We start from the raw sequence: 26,623 nt of genomic DNA, 5'->3' as shown, positions 1-26,623 counted from the left end.
CCTAAGCCCTGTTTTGCTACCATGGAGCTTCAGAAAAAAAATCAGTAAAGATACATTCAGCACATCATACTGTTTATTCAGCTGCATGAGAACACCTCATAGTGGCTTATCCATGACAGTGTGCACTGGTGTGCTTCAAGACAAAGCAGGAGCAGTACTCAGTAGCAAGAGTTCAATTATTTTAAAATGCAAAAAAAAGAAACAAGACAGAGAACACATTTGAATAAATACTGAAAATTAATGAAAAACTGCTGTTACAATAAGAGTTATTGCTACATGCTTTCAGTTCTTACCTGCTTTATTAGAGCCTCCTTTATTCTAAGATGTGTGAAGTAATTAAATAAAAGTGATTAGAGCTGGCATAGGTTCATTTGGGGAAATAATATACAGATTTTTAAGAATGGATATACAGTTTCTCCCTTTAATATGAATTTCCCGTGTTGATCCTTTGTCCTTGACTGATGCTATCAGAAAGGTCTTGCACAAAACATCGTAAGTGAAGCAGAATATTCCCAGTACTATACTAAAGCAACATCTTGTGTGGATCCATATCTGTATTCAGTAGGAATGTTTCCATACCCTTACACCTCCAAGGGTATTTTTCAACTGCAAATCTGCATTTCTTTGCTGGAAACAGCCAATACCCCAGGTAGATTCAGTACCTTACTGTGCTAGGTACCATACAAATATGCACTTAACTATTGTTTATGCACCCAGCTCAGTCTCAATGTAAGCCTCCTTTCCATATCATCTAGATAATTATCTTTCCAGGATTTTAAGATCTGATATTGTAAGATGGCGTCTGCCAGTTCAACAGTTTAGGGACCTATCTGCACCCATTTTCTGTGTTCTGCCTGGTATTAGAAATTCTGTGTCAGAGCAAACACTTCATGCTGAACATGGGGCTTGTCCTCTCTGTTGTTTTACTTTCAGAGTGGGCTTAAGCACAAAGGATGGCACAAGATGATAATCTTCTACTCACATGGCAGCTTATTTAAACTGATCGCTGACTTTCCTTCCCAGCATTGGCATCCCAAGTCTGATTTTATTAATGGGGAAGAACAGTCGTCTAGTGAGAATCTCTATACCAAACAAGACACCATACACTAAGGGAAACTTCAGATTATAAAAGAAAGCATTTTTCACTGGCAGTATGAGAGAGTAGATGCCAGATATGGAAACAAGGTTTCAGGAGAGAACAGACATTATGTGCTCTGTGCAAAAGTCCATATGCATGAGAAAAGACAGAGCAAAAGACGCTAAAGCAACTTAAAATACTTTGACTAAACGTTGCTCTTGAGCAATGTCTATTTCAGATCCATAAATGTAGAGACCTGTATATTTCTTCTATAGCTTAAAAATAAGAACCAGTTGTGTCAGGAACATTTTCAAAGCTTGTTTTTCTTATATTAGGACTACTGCAAGCCCTGGCAAATCAGGCTGCCCATAATGTTGAAAATGTATACTAACATAACTGGAATACTGGGGGGGCAGGGGGCACCAGCACAGATGGCTGGAAATAAGGTCCCGTTTCTGTAAGTGGGTGGCAAAGTTGCTAACCCTGCCAGCAGTAAGGCTGGAGCCAGAAAGAGTAGCTAGAGATGGTGGCTACACAGCTCCTGGGTGTAGGGCTCGAGCAGCACTGGCTCACTGAATACCTGTCAGTGGAAACTCTTACTGAGACTGCGAGTCTTTCACTAATTTCAGTAGAAGCTGAGACTCTCTCTGTTTTACAGGACCAAGCTTCTGTCTTTTTAGCAGACAACTCAGGGAGACCTTGAGCACCAAAATGCAATCAGGTCAGGGGATGCAGCTAAAACTAGCTTGAAACTGAGCTGTTTCACCCGATGAAGAGAGAAGCAGCTGCTTTGGGCTGAGAGGGGTAGGTATCAACAACAAATTGAGCCCTTGTGATCTCCGAGAACTCTTTTTCTGGGACTATGGGTAAGGGATTTAATTTACGCTTAGCAGTAAATTCTTGGTCACTGTTCTTATAAAGCTCTCTGCAAACACGTGCATGTTCACAAACACAGACCTTTCCCAGTCAGTATCTGTAGCCCAAGGCCTCCGTCCTTTGTCTGCACAGACATTTGGAATGGGCTAAGGATGAAAGTAACATGCTTAAATGAGCCTCACTTAGACCCTCAGTCAAATGTCTCTGCAGAAGACACTAAGCTTATTGACTCCTTTTATTGCAGAAGTCTTACAGAGCTTACCTCGGGTCTAACAACACCCCCCATGTTCAAAATCTCCAGGAAAGCTCCTTACTGTGATGCTCACTTACTGTGCTGTTGTGATATCCATAGTGCAAGTACTTAGATGGAAAATCCAGGGCACGCTGAGTTCTGTACACCAATGCGGTGTTCATGTAACTTAAATGAAATCTAAATCCTATGCAAAAATCCATGTCTAATCCATGCTTATTATGCCTGTGTGATTATTACTGTTAACTGTTAAATACCACTCATTCAGTAACAAATCCTTTTGCAGTGAAATAGCACAGGGGGCATATATACTTCTCCTTGGTGCAAGATGCTAAGGATGTACTCTTGTTATTAATCCTGATTCTGGTTCTTTCCCCTCTTAATATGCTTCCTGCCTCCTCCCCAGTCCTAATTAACCACCTCCCCAGAACTCATTTGCTTTGTAGTCATTTCATATGACAGCTCCCTCTGTCAGCTTCTCAGTACTTTCCTCATTCATTTCCCAGTCTCATTCCCTGGGACACATCCCCCTTACAGTAATTTCTAAGCCAACATTTCACACGAAATCTTGGAGGCAATTGTATATATGGCACGTAGAACAGATCAAAGAAACCGAGGGCTTCCAGCAGTGAAATAACAGAGGGGAAATGGTCCTTCACTAAGTGGATTTTATCTCAGTCAGAGGAGTCTGTCCCAGGTGCTATGCCTTTTGGCATTACACAAATCCTTAAGGGTTAATATGACATGATGTAAGCGGGAAAACTCTATCATCTGCTTATGTATCACTTCCAGGGTCTTTTGACACTGCTAGAAGAAGAAAATGTAGAGGTGATGGGAAATGAAGAAGGAAGTGAAGCTGTTGCTGAAGATGATCTTTTTAATCTTTCTTATGCTGCTTTTCCAGAAAGTCAGCTAAGACCCATTTCTAGGAAATGCGTCCCCACACAGCATCACCTGACTAAAGGAGCAGCTACAATTGCTCTACTTAATGGACTGTAATAAAATAAACTGCCTCCTATTAGTAAGAAGGATCGTATCATCAGCTTTGTAATGCATTTTATTACAGAACATACAGCATGAGAATTTTTAAGTGCAGTATAAGGGGAAGTAATGTATGAAATGGTTAAAGTGGATATGTATCATACAATCACAAATGCACTGGTAGTTTCCCCTCTCTCAAACATCAAGATATCAATGTTTCTTTCTTAAAGCTATATTTGCCCCCTAAACCACAGCGTGAATTTCCACATTTTGCATTCTATTATTCCACAAAAGTCATCCTGCATCTTTTTAGACAAACAGTAGCTTGCAGAGCATTCCTTCCTTCTGGGGAACATGAACCTTTGGCAGGTGTAATACTCCAATAATAGCGTGAGCATGGTTCAAATAATACTCAGATTATATACTTCTTGGATAATCTTCTCTCCCACTGACTTTGCTGTGGAACTAGAGCTTCTCTGTATTTTTCTTGACTAACTCTGTATGGTGTTAAGTAAAGCAGGAACTCCTAAATTTCATCTGGCACTTCAAAATAAGCATTAATGGGTATATTATGCTTCTGCTGAACATCAGTAGGAGTCTTCCCAATACTTTCATTAGGAATGGGAATAGGACACTGGACAGGATTCTAGTACAGCTGATATATCTGTGATTTTCCTCCTTCAGAAACCAAATGCCCCATTATTTATTTCACTAAATGGGGGCTAAGTTTAATAGCACCTATCCAGTAGAATAACACATCAGTTCCCTTATTTAAGGAGACCAGACCGAGGAAAAGGCCTGAAGCAGCGCTGTGTGTGAGAAGAGAGGGATGCAGCCTGTGCTCCCTGGTGCCACGGTCTCACTGCCCACACCTGCACTGGGAGCGGGATGCAGGAGAACTGCTGCAACTGCTATTCCACCCTATTCCCCCTCAATCATTTTGCTTACTCCCCCCCCCCCCCCCCAACTTGTCTTCTGTTGTATGAACTGTGCATTGTTATCACATTGCGATCACTCTTGCACTCACTGAAATCTTACTGTCGTTCCAGGCTGGTCACATTACCTGGGAAATGGGAGCAACAGCTGCTGTGGGTAGGAGCTGCCGGCCATGCCCTCCGCTCCCTCTCGCTGCAGCCACCGGCAGGGCAGCAGCACCACGGCAGCCCCCAGCAGCCAGCACAGCTTCCCATAGCCTGCTCCGCAGGCAGTATCACAGGCAAAGCTGTGTTTTTCAAGGGGAAGCTTTAATACAGATGAGGCAGATGGTTTTGACTGCAAGCCCACTACTTCACTGCTCCTTGAAGACTAGATATGGCCTGTGGTTTGCCACTGGACTTTCTACAAAGCTGGCCCTATCCAAATAAAATGTTTCTGCTGCCGCAAATTTCCAGCGAAATTCACTCGTGGCATTTTCTAAGTACCGTTGCTATCCTCTGGAATTTGCCTTTGTGTAGTGGATTCTGTAGAAAGTCTGGAAGGAGAAGGGGAGGTGAGGACAGAGAGAACATGCAAAGTCTCCTCTGCTTCCCGTTAGAGGCTGGCCCCAATGATGTTACAGCAGCCTGCTCCTGCTTTGCTCTGGTGTTACAAGTTTACAGCAGAGATCCTTGGTTCAGTCCAGCTGATGACTATATTGTTTATACTTAATGTGGACAACGCTGATTACATCATGATAGCTGTTTTTCATTCATGTACATGCTGGGGTAGTAAAATCGATATGGAAACAACCCAGAATGATGGGGAAATTCCTACAAAAGTCAAGTTGGGTGCCAGTTACAAATGATTTCCAGAAGAGCTGGAAAGTGCAGCGTGTAAGGATAATTTTTTGTCTTTTTTAGTATTTATTCAAGTGCAAAACATGTGGACTGTTGCCCGAATTCTTCCCCCTGTCCAGATTTCAGCCAACCAATTAACATTTCTCAGATAGTTCTAATAGTTGGATCTACGCTGATTGTGCGTTTTTTTGTTTTAAACAATATTCAATTTAGACTGGACTACATTTTTTTCATGTAACTGATGGCTAAAAATATTTTCCCGTTACCCAGTAAAAACACTGTGAAGCCTCAGTTCTAGTTTCAAAATTATATATATATGTGTATACGTATGTATGTATTAGTTGGTGAGGAATGAATTTGTTAAACAGTGAGCGTCAGGGCTACGCCAGCGGCTGAAATGTGTTATTTATCAGCAGATCATTGCAGTCAGCGCCGCACAGCATGTGAACTTCCTCACACCACTCTGCCCGCGCTCCCCGCACGGCTGACCTGCCTGCTGACTTGAGCTTCAAGGAGCTTCCAGGCTCCATCTGGGGATTCAATCTCACTGCACCGCTTGTGCCGATGAGATAGCCCAACTTTTCCTCTCCCTCAGCCCCAGCACAGGAAAATAAAACCCTAAAGGCCCAGCTCGGAGACAAAGTTTCCCTACAGACAGCTCTGCGCTCTCCCACTGATTTGAGTGGGAGAAGCCCAGGGTGTGACTGCCACCCCCTCGTTTTATTTTGCTGATGAGTTGCTCAGCATACAACTATACAGACCTTCTGTAAGGTGTAATACCTGTAATTTGAATAATTTATGTGTCCAGCCAGTGACTGTCATTTATAAATGTCCCAATAGAGGGGATCTATAGGAGGGAAAAAAGTGAATTGATTTGCCCTGAACATCTGGGGTATTTTAATACCAAGGGGTTAAAAAATTAACCTACCTTAAAATACTGTGTGTTTTTCTTTCTTGTGTTCCCCTTTTTTTTTTTTTCCTATCCCATCTTTAAGAACTTTTTGGGCAATGAGGACACCTGAAATTTTTAAAATCAGAGGTGTCCAGAAAACCGAAAGTCCTTGTCCATTTTCTCCTTATTAGAACGCTTCCTAAAATATCACCCAATGAGTATACAGAGGTATTTTAAAAGGCCCTAAAACCTTATTTATATTCAGATTTTTATATTGGAGTTTGAGCTTTCACAGGGTATTAGAGTTGTCATTTGATTAGCACTAAATGACATATCCAGGTTATACAGAAAGAGCTGTGCCTCTTCCCAGGAGATGGAGGCCGTCCTGGCTCCGCTACCATACCTAATTGTAGAGGGTAAAGTGCAACCGAGCAAATGGAGGTACCAGGAAACTTTAAAATTCAATACACAGACACACTGTGGTGGCTATTTATACAGTGGAGACAGCGCTTAGGCTGGATTTAGCTCTGAACATTTTATGAGAAAAGTACTTTCCAGTCTGAGATGGTCAGACTACTCCAAAGAGATCTGCAAAAGGCAGCTAAGGAGAATAAGCACATCAATATTTTGCATCAGTCTACATGTGCAAAACGTAAAGTAAAAGGGTCTGCAGCCTTCCCTGGAAGAATTTTAGGGACTCACAAACTGAAAAGATTAAAAACACTGATTTGAAAGTATAAAACAACAAAATATTTTCTATTCTTTGGGAAAATGTAGTAGTCAAGGAAAGGCAAGCAGAACTACTCAGAGAAGCCAAAGTTAGACTGTGTGTTTAGTTAATGTGAGGTAGACGAATAAGAGAGATTGAGAACAAACTGCCAGTTTTGTCAATCAGGAATCGCTCGAGACAGCCAGCGTTAACAAGGCAGGAATCACCTTCTCACTGCTTTTCCTTCACCTCAAAAGTTTCATTTATTTGCTGGCTTGCCTAAACCTTACACTTCACAACCTCAGAATAACACAGCTGTCACAATGCTCAGACTTGAATCACACCATCCTTTTATGCCTGTTCAGGAGATAGAAAGGAAAAATATGTTGGAGACTTCCATCAACACTACAGAACGGTGCTTGGCAACAAGAACTTCTCAGACACGGACTTGACCTGAAAGCCTTTCAGCTTGTAACATTAATAATAATAATAATTTGCTAAATAATAATAATTTGCTAATAATATTAGCAAATAATCATCATAAATAAAAATTAAAATTTATGTTAGTAAGCAGTGGTCATCTGAATAATCCCAAAGAAACTGAAAATCCAAACTGAAGCACTGACTGAAATACAGCCACTGCTGGGAAGGACAGCAGTGAGTAATCTCCTTATAGCATGTGACACACAAGGAAAAGGAAGAAGAAGAAGAAATTGTAGCATTTGGAAGAAAAACTCTGCTCTTACGCATTCTTGAGTGATGCTGCAGTGACTCTCATTTTAGAGGGACTCTTCTGAATTCAAGGTTTTCCCAATAGGAGGACTGATTATACAATGATGGAGCCTTTTCAGTCCTAGCATCCCTTAGAAATATTTAGTACATGCATTGAAAACCAATGTCCTGTGTCTTGCTCTGCACTACTGAAGATTATGTTTGTTTCAGCGATGTGCTTCTCCCTGATGTTTTAAAAATAATAATTTGCAGCCGATTAAAAAAAAATCATCTTCAGTGAGATTCCCCTGGGAGATGAGGTCTGCATTTCTTTTGCTATTCCTCCTGGGTCCAGGCAGACACATTAGTGAAACAACTGGATCATACATTAAGTGGAGAAGATTCAGAGATTGGTGCTTTTGATGGATATACAGACTAGATAAACATGAGTCCGAGAGCTCAGTACCTTCCACTGAGAATACCCTACTTCTGTGGCCTAGAATTTTAAATGTGCAGCAAAGACTTCTCACGAAACCACCTAACAAGATGTCAAGCATTTCTGCGTTAAGGAAGTGAGACTGCCAAGACTCTAGCACAACACAGTTTTCTAAAATAAATTCACCAAAATCAGTACCTGCATATGCTTCCAGAGGCAAACAGCAGATGAATACTAGAAGTAGTAAGAAGCCTGCTTTATTGTGTATTACTGAAATTTGTAGGTAATGTTGTGTATGAGACTTGGTTAGGGAACTCTGGTTGGTTTTTAGCTAGTCTTTCAACGAACATGACAAGCTGCTATGCTTTGTTTGCAGGGAACTTCCCTATCTACTACAGGTTCCTGAATGAGTATCTTTTGAAGAGGCAGGGAATGGGGATGGAACTCTGCAGTGGTACTGCACACCTACAGCTTCCTAGAACCATGTTACTTACCTGTGCTTCTGCTGCTCTAAATACTTTTGTACACTGCATTTCAATTTGAGACACCCTATGTGCTTTTCAGGCTGATACGCTACATTACAAACGTCTAAGAAATACGAAGTTGCAATGCAATCTCTATGGAATAATTTAATGTTAAATATTTCTCAAATAAGGTCTTGTGCTGGTGAACAGGAATCTTAGCCACTGACTCAGTGTCAGGCATGAATTCAAATGCCATCCTTATGTGCTTTTTAATGCAAAACAGCCACACTGAGTTTTGCGTGCTGCTGTCATTTCAGAATACTTTCTTGTGGTCTGTTTATATGTTTAACCTAAACACAGTCTCAGATGTCGTGCTGTGGGAACTAAGTGGCCATGTCCTTGGTACAATGCCATCACTAAAGATTTTACCATTTGCAAATCCTGTTGCAATTTCCTAGGGAAGGGAAACTGAAAATGTTGTTTGAAGTAACAATTACGAGGATTTAAACTACAGATTTCCCATAGACTCGCAAGAAGTGCAAACAATAATCATAGTGAATCAAACCCTAAAATCATTCTTCTTTAGGTTCTGTGACATGTAGATAAATATATTCATAAGCTTAGTAAAAGAAACTTGAAAAAAAAGCCTGATTCTCGTGCTCATGTCTACCAAATGTACCCATTGTGACACAAAAAAGCAGATTAACTTTCATCAAAAGTGACACAGACAAGTTATTCTTGTATATCATTATGCCTGCTACATCCAACAATTAGTTCAGTGAATTTGGTTTACGAGTCACATAAAGTACGTCTGCTGGCAACAAGAGATTTACACCTGTGATGAATACCTCATGTTGCTAATTATAGAAAAAATGGTCACGGTGTCCTTGCAATAAAGTCTTGGTTAAAGTATGAAAGGAACAGATTATTCCCTACCTTCTCAGCATCTTGCTCAAAAAGCCGGAGTTGAAAGCACTGGTCCAGTTTCAACTTGCGGACATGCCACATCTGATGCAAGTGTTGCCGGGTAGAATGCAGCTTGTCTAAAAGGCTGGTGATCTTTGGCACAAGACTTTGAAAATCCGCACTTCCAGGAATGCAGTTCCTACCAGAAAAACCATCACTGCATCTTATGCATTGTAATAACCTCTGACCCTCACGATCCAGTTCTTCCACAGGAGCTTTAATTACTTTTTTCTTAAGCTGCGTGTGCTCATCAATCAGCCTTCTTGAGCCCTCAACATCAACTGGAAACTCCTTCCTAGCCAACATTTCCTGGAGATCCTCCAGCCTTGATAATAAATGGATGGCGCTGTTGAAAAACTCTTCCAAGGAGACGCGCAACTCTATCCATTCATCGTGGTTGTAATCCAAGGATCCTTCAAACTCATCCGTCAGTTGAGAAGGATCTACGAGTTTTGCCAGGCCTTCAACAGATACCATACTTGTCTAAGGAAGGAAAAATGACAGCGTTTCAATCAGTGACTGTCTAATCAGAAATAACAGTGCAATCCATAAATAGCATGAAGGGATTATTTTCTTCATCAATACATAATTGAAGGAGCATTGTAAAAGCTGCTGAGAACTATGTTTAATTTTGATGAATTAATTGGATTGAAAACTTTTCTATTAATGGCACTGATTTATTTCTTTATTAAAAGATATGATATTTACTGGAATAATGTCTATCTTTTTCAGCTGGCCTGACTATCAAAAAAATATCATGAGAATGCTTCTGCCATAAATTACTTCAACCCAGCTGGATTCTGAAGACTGGTTACTGCAGCTGTTGGGTATCTGGACGTGATCGTTCCCTAAACAGGTATATGGTATTACAGGGATTCTGCTACTTGTGTTACATTCAGGCTATAGTGGCTATACAGCAGCAAAAGTTTTAGGCATATGAACTGAAGCAGGTATTGTGACCTGCCAAAACACGGAATATGCTGGTTTTTCCTTCCAGATTATTCCACTTGGCTTTTGCCACAGGCAGATCTCTTTCATATTTGTAATTTCTAAAGTCATTAAGCCAAAATCAATGTAGAAGTGAAATGTCATTAGAGTATTAACAATTAGAATTTATTGCTAATAAAAATACTGCTCATGAATCACACACAGTCAATGAGAGATGGTTTTAATTCATTCAGACTCAGTAATCAGTGATAGAGAAATGCACTGGGTGCCTGGAAAGCAGATTACAGTTTAAGGACACAACAACTGATGGCTGTTCCCATTTATTTTAGACAAATTATTTTTTTCTGAAATATGAGCATAGGGTTTCATATGTTACTAGAGATTTTTAGTGCTGTCATGTTAACACCCAAGTTGGCAGCCCTTAAAGGCTTGTGATGTTCATCAGTGACTGCACATCCATTCCCTAAAGATCAGGCCTCTAAAGAATGTCAGAGTTTGTGCTCTTCAGAAGTGGAGACACCCAATAATCACAGCTACAAAGAAAAATACCTCAAGTCCTGTCCATTATCCTGAATTATGTGCAAAATAGCAGGCTGCCCACTGGTTTAAAGTTAATAATAGGCTTTTCTTCCAATTTGTATCCACCTAAAAATATCAGGCATTCTGCAATGTATTAAAATTGGGATTATATTGAATTTATGCTCAGCAGAAAGATTATTTTAAAACTTTCTTGCAATGTTCCTTGCTTTGGGAAAGGGGGAGGACAGAGGGAAGAGCCAACAAACAATGGGAAGGGAAGTATATAGCTTCAGAGGGATTTCAAATTTCTAAACCTCTTGACCTGGACACTGACCCCTTGAAGATAATTTAATTTAGAGTTTAACTGCCTGTCAGGAAAAGACTTCTCTTCATGGCTAATACCTGGGTATTCCCCCTGCAGTGTGTCAAGCTAATGCAAGCACTGCTCTTATCATGAACAGAATTTGACATGATGATATAGTAGAAAGGCTTTTCATTTCACGAATTCTGCAGCAAATTTCTTTACTCAGATTTGTTTCTTTAAGGAGTTCTTGAAACTCTCATGAAAACAACCTTAGTTAGGCAGGTAGGTGGCAAGATAAAGTAACTGTCTCTCAGGCATCACCTGTCTTTCTTTCAGAAATCACTTTAAAAAGCGCTGCCCGCTATTTAAACCCTTTTGGCAGGAGAAAGAAAATAATCTTGAAGGCACCTCTGAATTAATGCTAACTAAGCTGCCTTGTCCATTCCTCAAAGTGACAGGAAGCTTTGGAGTCCACATACGTCAACTGAACCCTTCTTTTTTCTCTTTTCTTTGTGTGATGATCTGCAGGCATGCTTCACTCTCTGGACTGTGACACAGAATCATTCTGCCAGAGGCTCACAACACAAAATCCAGATCATTAGCCTCCACTAAGGGTCATACAGTGCCCTGGCACATGCATAATGCTTCCATTAAGCTCAAAGGCAGAATCTGGCCTTAAAACTGACACTGGTTACTGCTGAGTTTGTAGATGGGGTAATTCAACAGAGACTTCCATTGCCTTCCACTGCAGTCTCTTCCTGCCAAGGACCTTGTGTTTGATCACAGCTGTGGGAAATCACCATGATGGTTCAGTGCAGAAGGGGTACCTGTGTGCTGCTCCACATAAATCAAATAAATTTGAGTCATATTGACCTGCGATGCTTATTTGATATTCACAGTTCTTCTTACGAGAGAGCTGCCCCAGAGCCTGAGCCTACCGATAAGCAGCAGCATCCACAAGAATCCTTTAAAACAGAAGTTCCTGGATTGGGGTCTGTATATTGCAGGGGGTCTACTGCACAGTGGACCACAGCTTAAGAAATCTTTTTAAAATCATAGAATTGAAGGACTCATCAGTTCTGAGTGTCTGCAGGTGGTCCAATAGACAGCGAAAGCATGGACTCTCCTCCTGCAGTCTAAAAATGTGTGGACCATTACAGACACCCATGTGAACAGCCCAGCAGGCAGACTAAGGCTCAAAGGCACACACGCACACAAAATGAAAATACACTTAATGCATGCCAGTATGTACAGCAAATGAGTCCAGAGCTTTTAACACAATACAGACTCAGAGCTGTAACTATGAAGAACAGCTTGACCACAGTTTACTCTTCGCTATCATCACACCAACTCCAAACAATAAAAAAAATGTCAAGCCTCCAGAAAGTATTAACTCATTTTAAAACCAAACAAATATTCTAAAAATATATATTAGAACTCTATTACTTTACTTCTAGGTTTTGAAGCTTTAGGAAGACATTGCTTTTGTTTACTAAAGCACTGAAGGATTGAAATTCAGCGTTGGATATACATGCATAAGCTGTCTTTTCTTGGGCTACTACAGGACTGCCCCTTAGTGCCCATATATATTTTAAACAGAAGCTCCCCATCCCCAAAAGCTATTCTATTACTGGTGCGTGTACAGGCTCCCTCCTGCTCCACGTTCTTCTGTACCCATATATCTCCTTTCTCCTTCCCACTGCCCTCATCTCTCTCATTCCCCACAGGCAGCGTTTCCAGTCTCGTTGCACTGTAATGGCAGCCACTCCTGCCAGCAGCGGTGATTTCAATAAGTGTGAGGAATCTCTGGAGGTGACATAGACCTATACTGAAGGCAGCCTTGCTTTCAAAGGTTCATAGGGGATAGCAAGTGGAAGTTACTTTGATGGCTGAGTCTTCATAGGTATCCAAGAAAGGTAAAGACCCATTTAAACAAAGCAAAATTTATGACTTGACTGGTTTTTGTGAGAGAGAGGGAAAAAATGTACAAATACTTAAATTGTGATAATAATGTAAAAGTTTGTTAATGTTTAACACCAATCTAGTTGGTCATTGCAATTCAAGAGTGCTTTTAAGAAGAGGTTGAAAATAAGGACATATTTATATCACACTGACATCAACAGATCTTAAATATATACTTAAATATAATCTTCCATTGCACGCAACATTAAGAACTATAGCCAAACTATCTTCTGAGTTCCAGAGATGCAAAATCTGAGTGTTACTCTGAAATTAATGGATTGGTAAGTAAGAGAGCCAACAATTTGTTTCTCAGCAAATTAAAAAAAAAAACCAAAACAACACATGCCTAACTCATGGCTGGGCATCATTGATGTGTGAACACTTCATGCACCTGAGCTTTGCTTCTCTTTGGGTAAGAAGCTGAAATTCACAGAAAACTAAAGTTCACTAAGAGAACACAGCTGGTTTGTCTTCACCAATGACAAAGTCAGTAAAATTCCCTTTAATTATGCAGTTGTTGTATATTGGTTACTTCTCAAAGAACCTGCCTGAAGCACCTTATCATTAACGTGATTTGTTAATGTTACACCTGAATTGTAAATCTCAATTAAATTAAAGCGGTGACAATATAAGATAAATTTAGTATAAACGTCTTTTATTAAAAAAAAGCCACCGCCTGAAGTTGGGTAGAGATCAACTAACAAACCCATACATTAGCATCTAGAGAACTTTGTCTTTAGTATATTGACTGATTTGGTGTTTTTTTTTTTCTAAGAGAAACAAAGGAAAGACTGAATGCAACACCACCAAAAATAAATACCACAAAAAAACCCTCACCAAAGTGAACTCTATATGTGAACCTCTGAGATGAAACGCGCATCCCGTTCCACCAGTGTGCTCAGAAGGCAACCTGATGCCAGGGCATCAGCCTACTCCTGCAAACAGTCCTCAGATGTCTTTTTCTCTCAATCACAGGGCTTGGGAATTTTTTTTCCCAGAAGAAAATTTCTTATCAGATATAATGCTTTACCATACATCTCTCATGGGGCTCTCACCTCAAAGATGAACTTGGAACTGCCGAAGTTCGTTTTCTGCTTCTGCCAGAAATTATCAGGTTTTATAATCAGGGCAACATGAATCTCAGCAGGAAAGGCTTCTTGAAGGGTCTTTAGGAGAGGCTTGATCAAATCCCATTTGGATCCCCGCATATCGATAATAACAGTGAATCCTCGTTTACAAACATCTTCGCTGTAGGAATAAAAGCATATCAAGATAATTAATATTGTGCACAGTCACACTGAGACTTAACTTTTGTTGCTAGTGTTCAGTGCTTCAGAGCAAAGCAAGGAATGATATTCTTCAAAATAAAAGGCAAAAGATAGTACAGCATAAAGGCTATATAAAAGGCTATATTAATTTTATCATGATCTAATTTACATGAAATTCAAGTGTATATATTACGGTTTAATCTCGTAATTTCCCAAATACAAGTAATTCAAATTTTCACTGCAAACATACATACTTTCACACCATTGAAAACAGAAGCAAATATACCTGTATAGAACCTACTTATGTGTACATACAACAGATTCTGCTTTCAACGTATTGAATTCAATCCACAGCCAAAGCCAATAAGCAGGGTCCTGTCCCTTAACATTGCTGGCCACTTGTAAATTTGGGTGCCTTCATTTTTAGAGGCCCCTTTCAGGGCTTTTTAAAAAATGTAATTTCCAGAAAAGTGCCTGGCAATCACTCCCTGAAAGGACAGTCCTTGTGACTCAGCATGTGCACTGTTAAAACTGGGGCCCTTTTCCCTCCTGATTAATCTTCCATATGTTGCAGGATCTTTTTCAATCTGCAGTCATATTTTTCTGCTAGCCTGTGCTCCTCCCTTCTCAAAAGTTCAAGACAGTTATCTGGCCTGATCATTGGCAATGCATGGGGCCCAAAAGCACCGGAGCATTAGCTTGTAAACACATCTTCCCTTTTTCTTCAGGAGAAGAGAGGAGAAAGAATAAAAGGACATGTTGATTCAAGTCCAATCTGGGCAACTTTCAGCATAGCTTTTCTAGGGACGTAGTATTGATCCTCCGACAAAGAGGTATGGCTCAAAAGTGTCATCCTCCATCTGCAGCAGCCAATATTTGATGAGATTTAGGAAGCGTCTGCTCCTCTGACTGACCAGCTAATATATCTGCCATGCCTGGCATTGCAGTCTTGAGAGCTATGGCGTCTGCTTTAGGCCTCAAGCACTTGCACAAAATGTGAAATTCCCCATCCCCAGTAATATTACAGTAAGTGCGTAAAATTCATTGGTGATGCACTAAAAATGCCAGAATGGTCTACCCACTGATCTAATTTTTTTTGTTGTTGTTTTTTAAGGTGGAATGGAGGTCACAGCCTTTTCCACAGAAGGAGAAGCTGTTAGAAGAAAGGAAGAGTTGAAAGAAGAAAGGAAGATGAAAACAGAAAGAACAGTTGAGAAAGAAGAGAAACATGACAGAACACGAACATATTTTGTATAATGAATGTAACAGTGGGGTACAGAACAAGAAATCCTTTTTAATACATGAATATAGCACCTTTGACCTTTCTGCAAACTGGCCATCAACATAAATAGGATCAATATTGTCGACATAAAGGCATATGTAAGATATTTTAAAACAGCAAGTCTTGATATCACTGGAATTAATCTGAAATATGCTGAGGACAGATACTATTAAGTATGGTTATACTGCAGAAATTGTAAGACTCTCTTTAGCTTCCACATGGATACTCTCAGTGCAGAAACACGCAGGATGATTTTCACTGTACTCTACCTCTCTAAATTCTTAAAGCACTCTTTCTGCTAATAAGATCCAGCTCCTACATCTCACTGAAAACAACTCTGTAAAGCTTACAACTAGGCTTTTGGGCTGGAACAAGGAAGGGACCTCCTTCATGGGAGGCACACTGCATTAACATATATAACTTAAAAGGTTTTTGCCATGTTAAAAGAGTTCACTAACTTCAACAGTCTCAACTTAGTGCCAGGAAGGAGCAGTCAAAGCCAACAAGCTTGGTCCTCTGCCTTAACATTATTGGCACATCTAGAGCACACCGCATATAACAGTCAGTGCAAAGAAAAACTAGGGCGACCAGGCACTTCCAAACACTGTCAGGAATATAGATCTTTTTATTCTCCTTTTACCTACTGCTGAAAGGTCAGACATCTGATCCTTCCATAACTAATGCCAAAAAAGGCTGTAAAAGAAGCTTTGTTGGTGGTGCTACTGCCTCTTGCCCTTTGGAATGAGAGCTGAGACGAAGAATCAAATCAGAAAGGGATGAATAGAAGGGGGTTTGTGTTTTGGTTTGTTTTGTTTTGTTTTTTCTTGCAAAGCTTTACAGGGTCTTCAGTAACTTCTGCCAAGTCACCAATCCCTGTTATCCACTGACTTTTTCAAGGATTGATTTTTCTTCAGACACCTGACAAAGAGATCCAGGAGCCATACAGGCACATGGAGAGGCCCAACAGCAGACACAGTAACAGGTAACTGAAATCTATCTTTTCTGATATAAATAAATAAATACCCACACCCCCATTGCAACCACAGCAAGGCATAGCCAATATTAACTTCATTCCAACTCCCCATGGCTACTGCCAACCTGACAACTTACCAAATCTGATGTAAAACAATAACTTAATTTAATACTTACTGATGAACAACAGAAAAACCTGTTTCAGTAAGCAGAACAGGAATGTCCTGAGGGACTGAAATCTTCTGTTCATGAACCTGAACTAAAGTCTTAGACCCAAACAGACTCAAAATCAGACCCTGCCCCCAACTTTGGAGCATAGGCAGTGTGATATCATCTTGCCACTCACAATTACAGACCACCATGACTGGAAGTTCAGCCTGCAGTAAGACAGATTCCAGATAGGGAACTAAGAAATGTAACTATGGGCTGGATTCTGTGTTTACTGAAGGTTTCCAGCCTCTCTGAACCCTGGAGGTGCAGAGAAGCAGTGGAGGGAGCAGACCGTACTGCCGCCTGTTCCCATCAGCACACCATGCCTAAGCATGCGTGTGTGAAAAAATGCTCCATGACACCCTAAATCCCTACTTTCAGGTTTTTGGAGATTCACAGTATGTTTTCAGTGGAAGAAGAAAGGGTAACGATTCCCCAGCTTTTTCTGGTGGACACAGGGGAACAGCGACTGACCCTGTGGGCCAGGCTGGGACATCAGCCCATGGGTAGGGTTCAAGATGCTTCCTGATTCTTGTCCTGGAAGAGGCAATAAGCAGTCATTCCCTACCAGCACTATCCACACTCCTTGCAACTAGACCAAATTTTCAACAAGCTTAGTACATTTTCAAGTATGAAACTGATAGGATGCAGGGATGGAGAAGGAGGAAAGGAAGGAGAATAATCATAGATTTCTTAGGTTCAAAACACATCAACAAGTAACAACTAATTAACTAATACTACAAAACTCAATACAATGCTTTTAATTCCAAAGAGGATTTTACTACTTGATTGGTCACATGGGCATGTAAATTCCTGTATGAAATAAAATAAATGAAAAGACGGGTATCCCTTTTCAATTATAGTGCAGATAATGTACACATGGAGGGTATTTATCATTTTGAGCAAATCTAACTCGGTTTCAAGAACCTTGCTCACAGTCTTGCAGAAGTGGCTCTGCTTGCAAATTTTTTCTTTAATGAGATGAATGGTACTAACCTGTAACAAGACCTGTTGATCTGTAGTCTCATGACAGAATTTGATCTCCCTGACACAGTGGTAATTCCACACGTCCTTCTCTTTGCAGAAAATTAGCACCTGATTTCTAAACCTGCTTGCCAAAAACTATTATTTAACGGTGTTTAAACTGTTGCAAGCCAGAAAGCTGTCTGCTCATTATTTCTACTTTCAGTTGCGGAGCATGCTGTGGAGAGGAGTGCCTTTGAGAGCACTTATGCTATACAAGCAGGCAGCCGGATACTAATTGGGTACTAATACCTCAGAGAAAGAAGAGGGAGATAAGAAAATTATTAGATTGTAAGCTCTTCAGGGCAGGGACCATCTGCCATCCTGTGTTTTTCTAAGGAGCCTGCCTTGGTGGAGGTCTCCAGGTACCTATACTCATACTACACTCTACAGCTGTCTAGAATGAATTCCAAAAAATTACTCTTCAGGAAACTATAGAGGCAAATCCAAAGAATTAAAAAGAATGAGTAATAACCGTCTGCAAAAATACAACCGAACAAGTATGTGAAAGTACAAAAGGCTTACATAACTATGGGGACACCTCATAGGCAATTTAGTTTAAAAAAAACTAAAAAAGGCCGACATTGAAGTTGCAATATCCAAATATTTACAGCTATTGATAGGATCCTTAAAAAGTTGGCCTTGTAGACATAATGAAGCACCCATAAACTCTGGTGAGTCAGAGCAATCTACAAAGATTTGTCATCTTTGACAGTCAGTCATTTTTCTTCAGTTACCTCAACATGTATTAAGGAAATGACCCTAGGTTCCTTTTGAATAGTCTAGCCATGCTTATTGAATTTCTTGTTTAAAAGCAACAACTCAAACCCTTCCCAGTTTAGCAATTGATCGGGAAAAGCATCAGTAGCAATCAAGCTTCCTCCACATTGTCCAAGCAAGACATGCCTTATCCCTGGCTCCCAAGACACTACATCAATCCGCATATCTATTACACACAAGTAATCATTTTAGGATGGCAATTAATGTTGATTGTGGTGCTTAATTTTTTCCGGTATTGATATTTGACCAGAAACTGCAGAAAACACTCAGATCAAGGTATGTGGACAATCCATCAGCCTTTTGGCTATGCTCATCTGGACTAGATTTGCAGCAGTGAGCACAAAATATTTGATAGTTGATATGTCATTTCAGTTGCTACACTGCTTTTAAGCAAAGACAAAGACCTGCTTCTAAGTTTAATAAAAATACCCTGGAATATTTGTGAAAACAATACTTATGATCTGGATTTTTGTAAAAAAAAAAAAAAAGCATAAAATTGAAACTCAGAAGCAGATGTGATAATTTTGTCAAAATAAATGCCTCTATTTTGGTTTCTAGGGTACTTTCATAAGGTTATTTTCTCAAATTTCCTCCTTAATTCAGGCACATTCTAAATTGTATTTTCTTTGGCAAGAGCTGGCTTGCTGGGTACCAAATGAGTTTAAGGACTTCATGATTTCTGATTAATCTTTCAAATACCTATCACTGATTATGTGTATTTTTCATCCTTACGCTTTGGCCAAAGCTTCTGGCATTTAGAAGCTTCAGCACTTGATTAGCTGAAATAACATAATATCTCCATTCCCATTTTGCAGTCATGAGTTAATGACAAAGCAGCACATTTAGCACGCCTGTTGGACCACTAAAAGCACAGATCTGACACGTATAGCATCTCATGGAAAATATGATTTGTTAACAGTGACAGCAAGATCTCCTTTAAGGAGGGTCAGCGTAACCTTGTCAGGAGACACTCTCAGCATAACAAGTAGCTCTACAAGCATCAATTTGTAAGCACAAAATCTGCAGGAACTTAATTATTTTTGAGATCACCATTCCTTTGACAAATGTGGCTGCAGTCAGCCAATTGATTCACAAGCTGAGGGTGGAAAGGGGAGAGGAAGAGGAGAAAAATGGGTATGTGAAAGCCTCCAAGCACAGACTGTTATCCCAAAGACCTCATTTTGTACTGAGACCAAACTAACTCGGCTGCCTAGTTTCCATATCAAAATGTGCCAAGGATCACTTCAGTAACTTACCTGTTAATATTTTTGATCAATTGCAATTTTTTATTCATCTTGTCTGCGGTTTGTTTACTCAGCTTGAAAATGAAGCTAGATGGGGAGGTTTACAATCAGCATCACTTACTTTCATACTTTGGTTCTACATTACCATGTTGAGCCTGAAGATCACCTTGTCAATAGAAATAGTCAGTCAGCTATATTCATAATATACTTTCCAATACGTTTAGAGGACCAGATAAAGTCCTTTCTAGTAGACCTGTTTGTCAAGCACTCCTGAATCAGCATTACTTATTACAATATTTTACTCCATTTAATACTTCTCAGCAAAACGTACCTTGCTCACTATCACAGTTACCACACATGCTCCTGAACTTTCACACCGTCAGTCTGAGCTGCCACCCACATCCCCCAGTGACTTGTGGCTGTTCAGCCTGATGAGGCAGTTTGTCTTCTCAAAGATCCTAGGACACCTGTGACCGCTAATCCGCACATCCCCCTTACGTGTTGGTATATCGGTGCCCAGTGGAGCAGGTTAGTGATGCACATCCTGAGAGCACCATTACTCCGGAATAACAGTTCACAGAAAGCTCCCACCAGGGAACTTCAGCTACTTGAAAGACTGTAGGTAGACAGACTTCGTCCTAAATTTTCCTTCTGACATTTTCTAACTTGGCTTCACAATGCTTTTTGTAATTAGAGGAGAAACAGTCATCCAGCCTCCATTTCCAATTAATCCTTTCTTCCTTACCGTGACCTAAATTTGTTTCTTCTCTTTCAGCACTGAAAAGGAATCACTCATTCTCACTTTTCTTTTTTTAAGAAGAGAAAGAAAGAAATCAAAGCCAGTTTCTCACTGGCTGGAGCTGGACATAAAGCAGCGATCTAGAGACATTTCAGTGACATGTTGTAAAAAGACTTGGAGCCAGTGAAGTCCAGTCAGAGACAAACCTTCTGTCTCTGCTTTCCAGCCACTGCTCTTAGGGGACATGAGGTGTGATTGCGAATGGCACAAGAATGCAGATGTGGGGGCTGCACAATGTCCACATTCAACCCCTGCCTCTGGCCCCATGTCAACAGGAGGGAACAGAAAGACAGAAAAAACCACAATATTTTGGCAGAAGCTAACTGGTGCCAGAACAGGTGCTCCTGCTATTCTCAAGCAAGTAACTTATTTTGGTATTCGATTTTTACTTCTAAGAAAAATGGCTCTGAAGTCAAAGCAATTCTGTTGTAAAATAATGTAAGCTAGGAAGAACTCGGACACCAGCTAGGTGTAAAAAAACTTTTCCCAATACGTAATCATGATCCCGTGTGCTCCTGAGAGTTGTTGTGAGAGGTGCAGGTCCCAGATGGTATCTCTGTCGGGATTCAGCAGGGTTGTGTTCTGCTGTCTTCTACCCAGGTAAAAATCCTGATCTACATCATTACACTCCGGACCAGAACTGGGGCCCAGAGCTCTGCAGGCATTCATCCTCCTATTTAATTGAGCAAATAAACACAATTTGAGAAGCTTCCTGTCTTCATTCAAATAGCGAAGATATAAAACACAGCTGTGTCCAAGAATGCATGATTGCAGCTGTTAATGCCAAATCTGGAGGACGAATATTATAATTTTTCACATTCCTATTAAGTTTCTGCTGGCAAATGATGCCTTCATATAAACCCATTTACTCTCTTCCCCTTTTGTTGTTGCACATCTACTATATTTGGATCAATATCTGGCAGGTCTTCCTTGAAACAGCTGTTGAGATAAATATGAAATTAATCAGGGCTTTGTTTTTGTTGAAGCAGGGCTACATTTAAAGATTTGTTACTACAACAAAGAAATATTTGAACAGTAAGTACCATTCAACTATCTCTTGAGCATTTAAAGTCTTGTATTTGAGATGATTTAGCAGAAACAAAACAAAAATGCTTTACTAAATGAAAATTATATGTTATTGACATTTGGTGGAAAAAATAAATATTAGAGTTGTGCTGAAATATAAACACACCATTCTTGAAAAGGTTTAGATGAGCAGAGGCTATTGAGAATATGTTTGGAGATTCAAAGCCATTGGATTCCAGGTTCGAAATATATATATATATATATATATATGTGGTTGTGCTTAGCACAGCCAAACTAGTAAGATTTAAAAAATAAATATATCTTTTTGCCTGCACTTTAAGCATTTTTTGTAGTTCAAGCAAGGAGACCATGAAGTCCATTTCACATGCAGTCGCTATAAAGTTTAGTCTACAGTCAACACCACCAGATTTTCACGTAAGGAAAAGGATACTTTATCTGGGCAATGACTGCGTGGGGCTTCTAGACCCAGGATCCTGTTTATCAGTTCAAGGCATCAGTGACCTAGCAAGTGAGTGAATGGACCTTAGTGAACAGCCCCAGGAATCCCAGTCATCATAGTAAAACACAGTCACCCCAGAATGGAAAGTCTCCAGATTGCAAATGCATGTATTTTGTTGAAATGCGTTGTGGGAGGCAGAGTCACCCGTAGCAGAAAGACCTTTTATAGGATAAATAAGCCTGCAAACATGTTCGGCTCATGCAAAGGATGATTAATGTAGGTTTAGACAATAGACAGCAGCAACTGGTGAAATCCAATATATGTCCAGTGGCAGACACCATGTCAAATTCAGTCCTGATGTAGGCAGGTATAACCGCTCTGGGACTAGCACACTTGATCCAGGGCTCAGTTGGGCTCATAGATGAGGATAGGAAAAAATACTCTTTTTTGATGCTAAAATCACTTTTTCTAAGTAGTATGGACATTTCTTGCAGAAAGCACTTATCAGTTCTCATATGCTGCTCCTGGCAGTATAGGAGAACGATGTACATCCATGTACAGAAGAGCTGTAATTAAAATAAGGAACTAAGGCGAGAAGATGAGAAAGTACATATTAATTCAAAATAATATGTTTCATGATGAGTGCAGGTTCTCATGAAAGTGAGTACTGAATTAAAAACTGAAAAAAGGGTTTTTTAACAGCAAAATATTCTGTTCAGGCCTTTTCAGATGAAATGTCTTTTTCTCATTTTGTTTCTTTTTTTGGATCAGACAGCATAAAAAAAAGAACAAAAACTTTTAATTTTATCAGAACAAAATATTTTGATCGACATAATATTTTAGAGCTATTTTTGATGAGAAATTTCTAAAGCTTTTGGATTTTTCCTCATTTAAAAATCTGCACTTCAAAATAGCAGATTCTTCCACAAATAAGTAACTTAGCCTCTGCCCATTTGCAGTGCAGAGTTCAGCATGAGAGTCGCTTTGCACTTTTTAGCTGCTAAGCAGAAGTGATATAACCATTCTTTGAGGCTTATAAGATTTTGGCCGGAGTCCACACACTTGTTTTACTTAAGGGCACACATGGATTCAAGTGCATCTGTTAGGAGGAAAGGTTGAGTGCTACATCCCAGAAGCACTCTGCAGTCCCTGTAATGAGTTTGTTTTGCTAAGCCACTATGTGAGTATTTGAGTTCTCTTTAGAAGTGTACGATTTAAAAGCTGATGCCTCCATTTTCCCCCCCGAGGTTGGACAATGGGGACTGACCGTGACTAATAAATCCGTGGTACTCGGGTTTTTTTGAGCTCCACCCGTATACAAACAAAGCGTGTCTTTGTAGGCACAATGATTTACCCAAAATAGTTCACTTATCAGATAGACACTTCCTGCCGTGCCAGGCTGGGTGAAGACTGCCTGTGGTATTACATCCGGAAGGGCTTGCTCTGAAGCTATAGAATCAACCTATGTTATAAGATACACTTGTAAAATCAATTTTTGTGGATTCCTTTACACAGGAGACTTTACTCATTCTTTCAAATAACTACCGTGATGGCATGGAGAGGAGAAAAAAGTCCTTTTTACTGAGTCCTCAAGAGACAGTGGATGCTGATGTGCTATTCACAATCCAGCTTCAAAACATCGAGCTCACGTCTGATTTTTCTAAATCTGTCTCCTAGCAAGGCCAGGCTCTCTCACTCTGTCTAGCAAGGGGGACTAAGCCTTGCCAGTGAAGCTACCCTTATTATTTGTATGGAGACATAAATGTGTGATTGATCAAAATCACTGATGCTGACTGAGCACAGACAAGTCAATAACTCCATATTTCAAAGGGAATAGAAGACCCAAAAGACACCATTGACCCCCAGAGTGGGAAAGCTAGATCCAAAAAGCTTCTGGAGAGCAAAGATGAATCCAACAGTCAAATAATGGAAGGAAAACCTGGCAATAACCGTGGGAACCTGGACTGAGTCTCTGAGCTAGCGCTCTGCCTGTCTTCCCAAGGGCACTTGAGGTATTTCTCCAGCCTCAGATGCTCTCACCTTTGTAGGAGATTGAGCTCCTTAGATGCCTGTGTGCAGCCCCCTCAGTTTTACAGTCCATCATGCTAAGGCACTTTCCCACCCTGACATATTGGTGTCATGCCAACACAGTTTTAAGATTGCTTCCCTTACGATCCTGAATTTCCATCATGACCCCTAATAGTTTCAGTTCTCCATCAGTACCTATTCCCATCAGTCACCACTAATTGGAAAAAAACAGACCAACTGTTTCATCAACTAAAGCGGGTTCAGATAAATGCTCCAAAAAGTAATTGCCTGGTTTCAACTGCCTGCTCCCTTTCCTCTATTAGCTATATTGCTTCTCTATCAAAAGCACAATAAAACTTCACAGGAAAGTCCATCTACAAGTGCCACATGTGAACGTGCATCATCCTATTCACTCAGGAACTGCATACCCCAGGTGGTGCTTTTCCTGCTGCCAGACATGAAAATTATATTGACAAACTAACGTATGCCAGGATAGGAACGATAGGAATCTACTAGTCAGAAAACTCTTACAATTTACTGTAGATATCAGCCAGCCCATGGTAATAAAAATCACAGAGCAGATTAATGGAGCACTGCACCTAAGGATATCTGTCCTAATATTGAGTGGCTCATTTGATCTAGAAGAGACACATCAAAGATATGTCACAGGCCACACCTGCTCCAGCAGACTAATGGGTTTCCTACCTGTGAGATAAACTAACGCAACACCCTGTGTAGCAATGGGCCTAATGTAGCGGGTTTCTGTAGCAAGTTGAACCACCACAGTCACCCCCCCGGACAACAACTGGCGAGAAACAACAGAAAGCATTTCACAGTCGCTCTGCAAACCTTCACATTGGACATATCACCCGTATAACAAAAGCCTACTTAGTATAACTCCCTGACACTGAGATAACACAAATAAATGTAAGTATTTTCCTTTCAATTACAGCTTCACAATTTATTAATTTTTTACATCTGGCTGGAGCACTGCAGTCCAGGGGATGAGGCTGAGAGTCAAGTGATCCTAGTCGGGTCGCTCACCTCCTTCTTGTGTTTCTGTGTTATAGCTCAACTCTACCTCTGTTTTTTTTCATCTGTAAAATGGGTGTTCCCGTACTTTTATTTATTGAGGCTACTGCATTCTTCCAATGAATGTATTATATTTACGACATTTTCAGACACAGGTAGGATGCATAACTGCAGGAGAACCACAAATTGCAAATAGTCACAGCTGCTTCATGGTTAATTCACAAAACCTTAAGAGAGATCATTTAATAATCTAAGCATGTGCTTATTTATCCATGCTGGGCTATATTCTCTGTTACACGTGTGCTGATTTTATATCGGGAGCATTTATTGCTCTATACATATGCTTATCTAATTGTACTGAATACACATGCTTTATTAAACTCATAAATGAGCACATTTATGGGTCTATGTGAAAGTAGAGCCCTTCATATTTTATTTATAAAGTGGGACAATAGAACTGCATTGACATAGAACATCCATTTAATTCAGAGGATTTAGGGTCGTCCCACAGATTTTGCTATTTTTTGCCAGAATCAAAGCTTTTGGGTTTTTTAATTAGATTTCCAGCCCATCTGCTTGCAAAGATAGCCTTGACAATATAAACTAATGCATATTTGTCTTGCTGAGTCTGCAGGCAGTGGAAAGAAACAATGAGGCTAGGAGAACAGTGAACTTGCACCCTCCATCTTATTGGGGTGTTAACTAAAAAGCCAATTCTGACTGCTTAAATACCAGGATTCTTAACTATTTCATTGCTGTTAATTTTGCCACCAAACCTGCAGATAAATTTTTTGTCAATGCCCTGAATTATTCACATAAGCTCTTGTCGATTTTGATGACCATGCTGTACAGTTCAGGCTGTCAGGTAGGACCAGGCAAGTACCTGGCCAGATATACACGCCTCAATTATAATCAAGGATTATAATTTTTTAATGTGTGGAGTAAAAGCATTGATCACAGCGTAATCAGACAACTAGAACCAGAAGACTATAGTGGAAAAGGTTGCAAACCCACAATTATTTTGGATTTGATGTAGAACCCGCAGGAGCACTAGCCTAATACATAATTTTAAGTGCTTTATGATACAAAACTAAGGAAAACAGATTAAAATCTCTGTTGCTATGACATGCTTTGCAAACAGCATAGAAAACATAGCTCAAATAGACTCAGACTTTTTCCTACCACGTGAAAATAATAAGAATATTGTACTGGTCTGTTATGAGAGTGACGCTGTACCAATTCATAGTATTTCAATGCTAAAATCACCCACAAAACTAACAGCTCTAAAAAGAACTGACTATTCCTGCATTTTCTGTAATTACTGATTCCAAACTTGAATAACTGTTGCAACCCTCTTTGATATAAGCTCTCCTAAAATCATTAACGATGTGTGTTTACATCCATCAAACAAGCTCACACAGGTTGTTGATATCTGAAAATAAAGAGGTAAGATTGAGTCTGAGTTTATGACAGTGGTTGCTGTCTGAATTATCACATCGTGGGGATGCTGCATGGATGCAGTAATATCCTGATACTGGGTTTTTAAAGGACAGCAATGTTCAATGGCCATGCTTCTTTAATCCTGTGGTCTGTCTGATAAAAATATCTTCCATCTGGTTCCTGTTTGT

The 26,623-nt window shown here is 40.0% G+C and overlaps 1 protein-coding gene across 1 annotated transcript in view; it reads right to left on the bottom strand.

Annotated features, from left to right (window-relative positions):
* The window catches only part of KALRN (kalirin RhoGEF kinase), a gene marked incomplete at its 5' end in the record, with an annotated part of 528,347 nt that overhangs the window by 307,398 nt on the left and 194,326 nt on the right, over positions 1 to 26,623 (bottom strand). The window contains 2 exons of the mRNA XM_082311480.1: positions 9,109 to 9,621; positions 13,927 to 14,119. Coding sequence (XP_082167606.1) covers positions 9,109 to 9,621; positions 13,927 to 14,119 — 706 coding nt within the window. The remainder of the gene's footprint in view (positions 1 to 9,108; positions 9,622 to 13,926; positions 14,120 to 26,623) is intronic.

This window comes from Platalea leucorodia, assembly GCF_965183815.1.
Source record: "Platalea leucorodia genome assembly, chromosome: 5".
Classification (NCBI taxonomy): Eukaryota; Metazoa; Chordata; class Aves; order Pelecaniformes; family Threskiornithidae; genus Platalea; species Platalea leucorodia.
The sequence above is the reverse complement of the archived record's forward strand: the minus strand, read 5'-3'. Positions and strand labels throughout refer to the sequence as shown.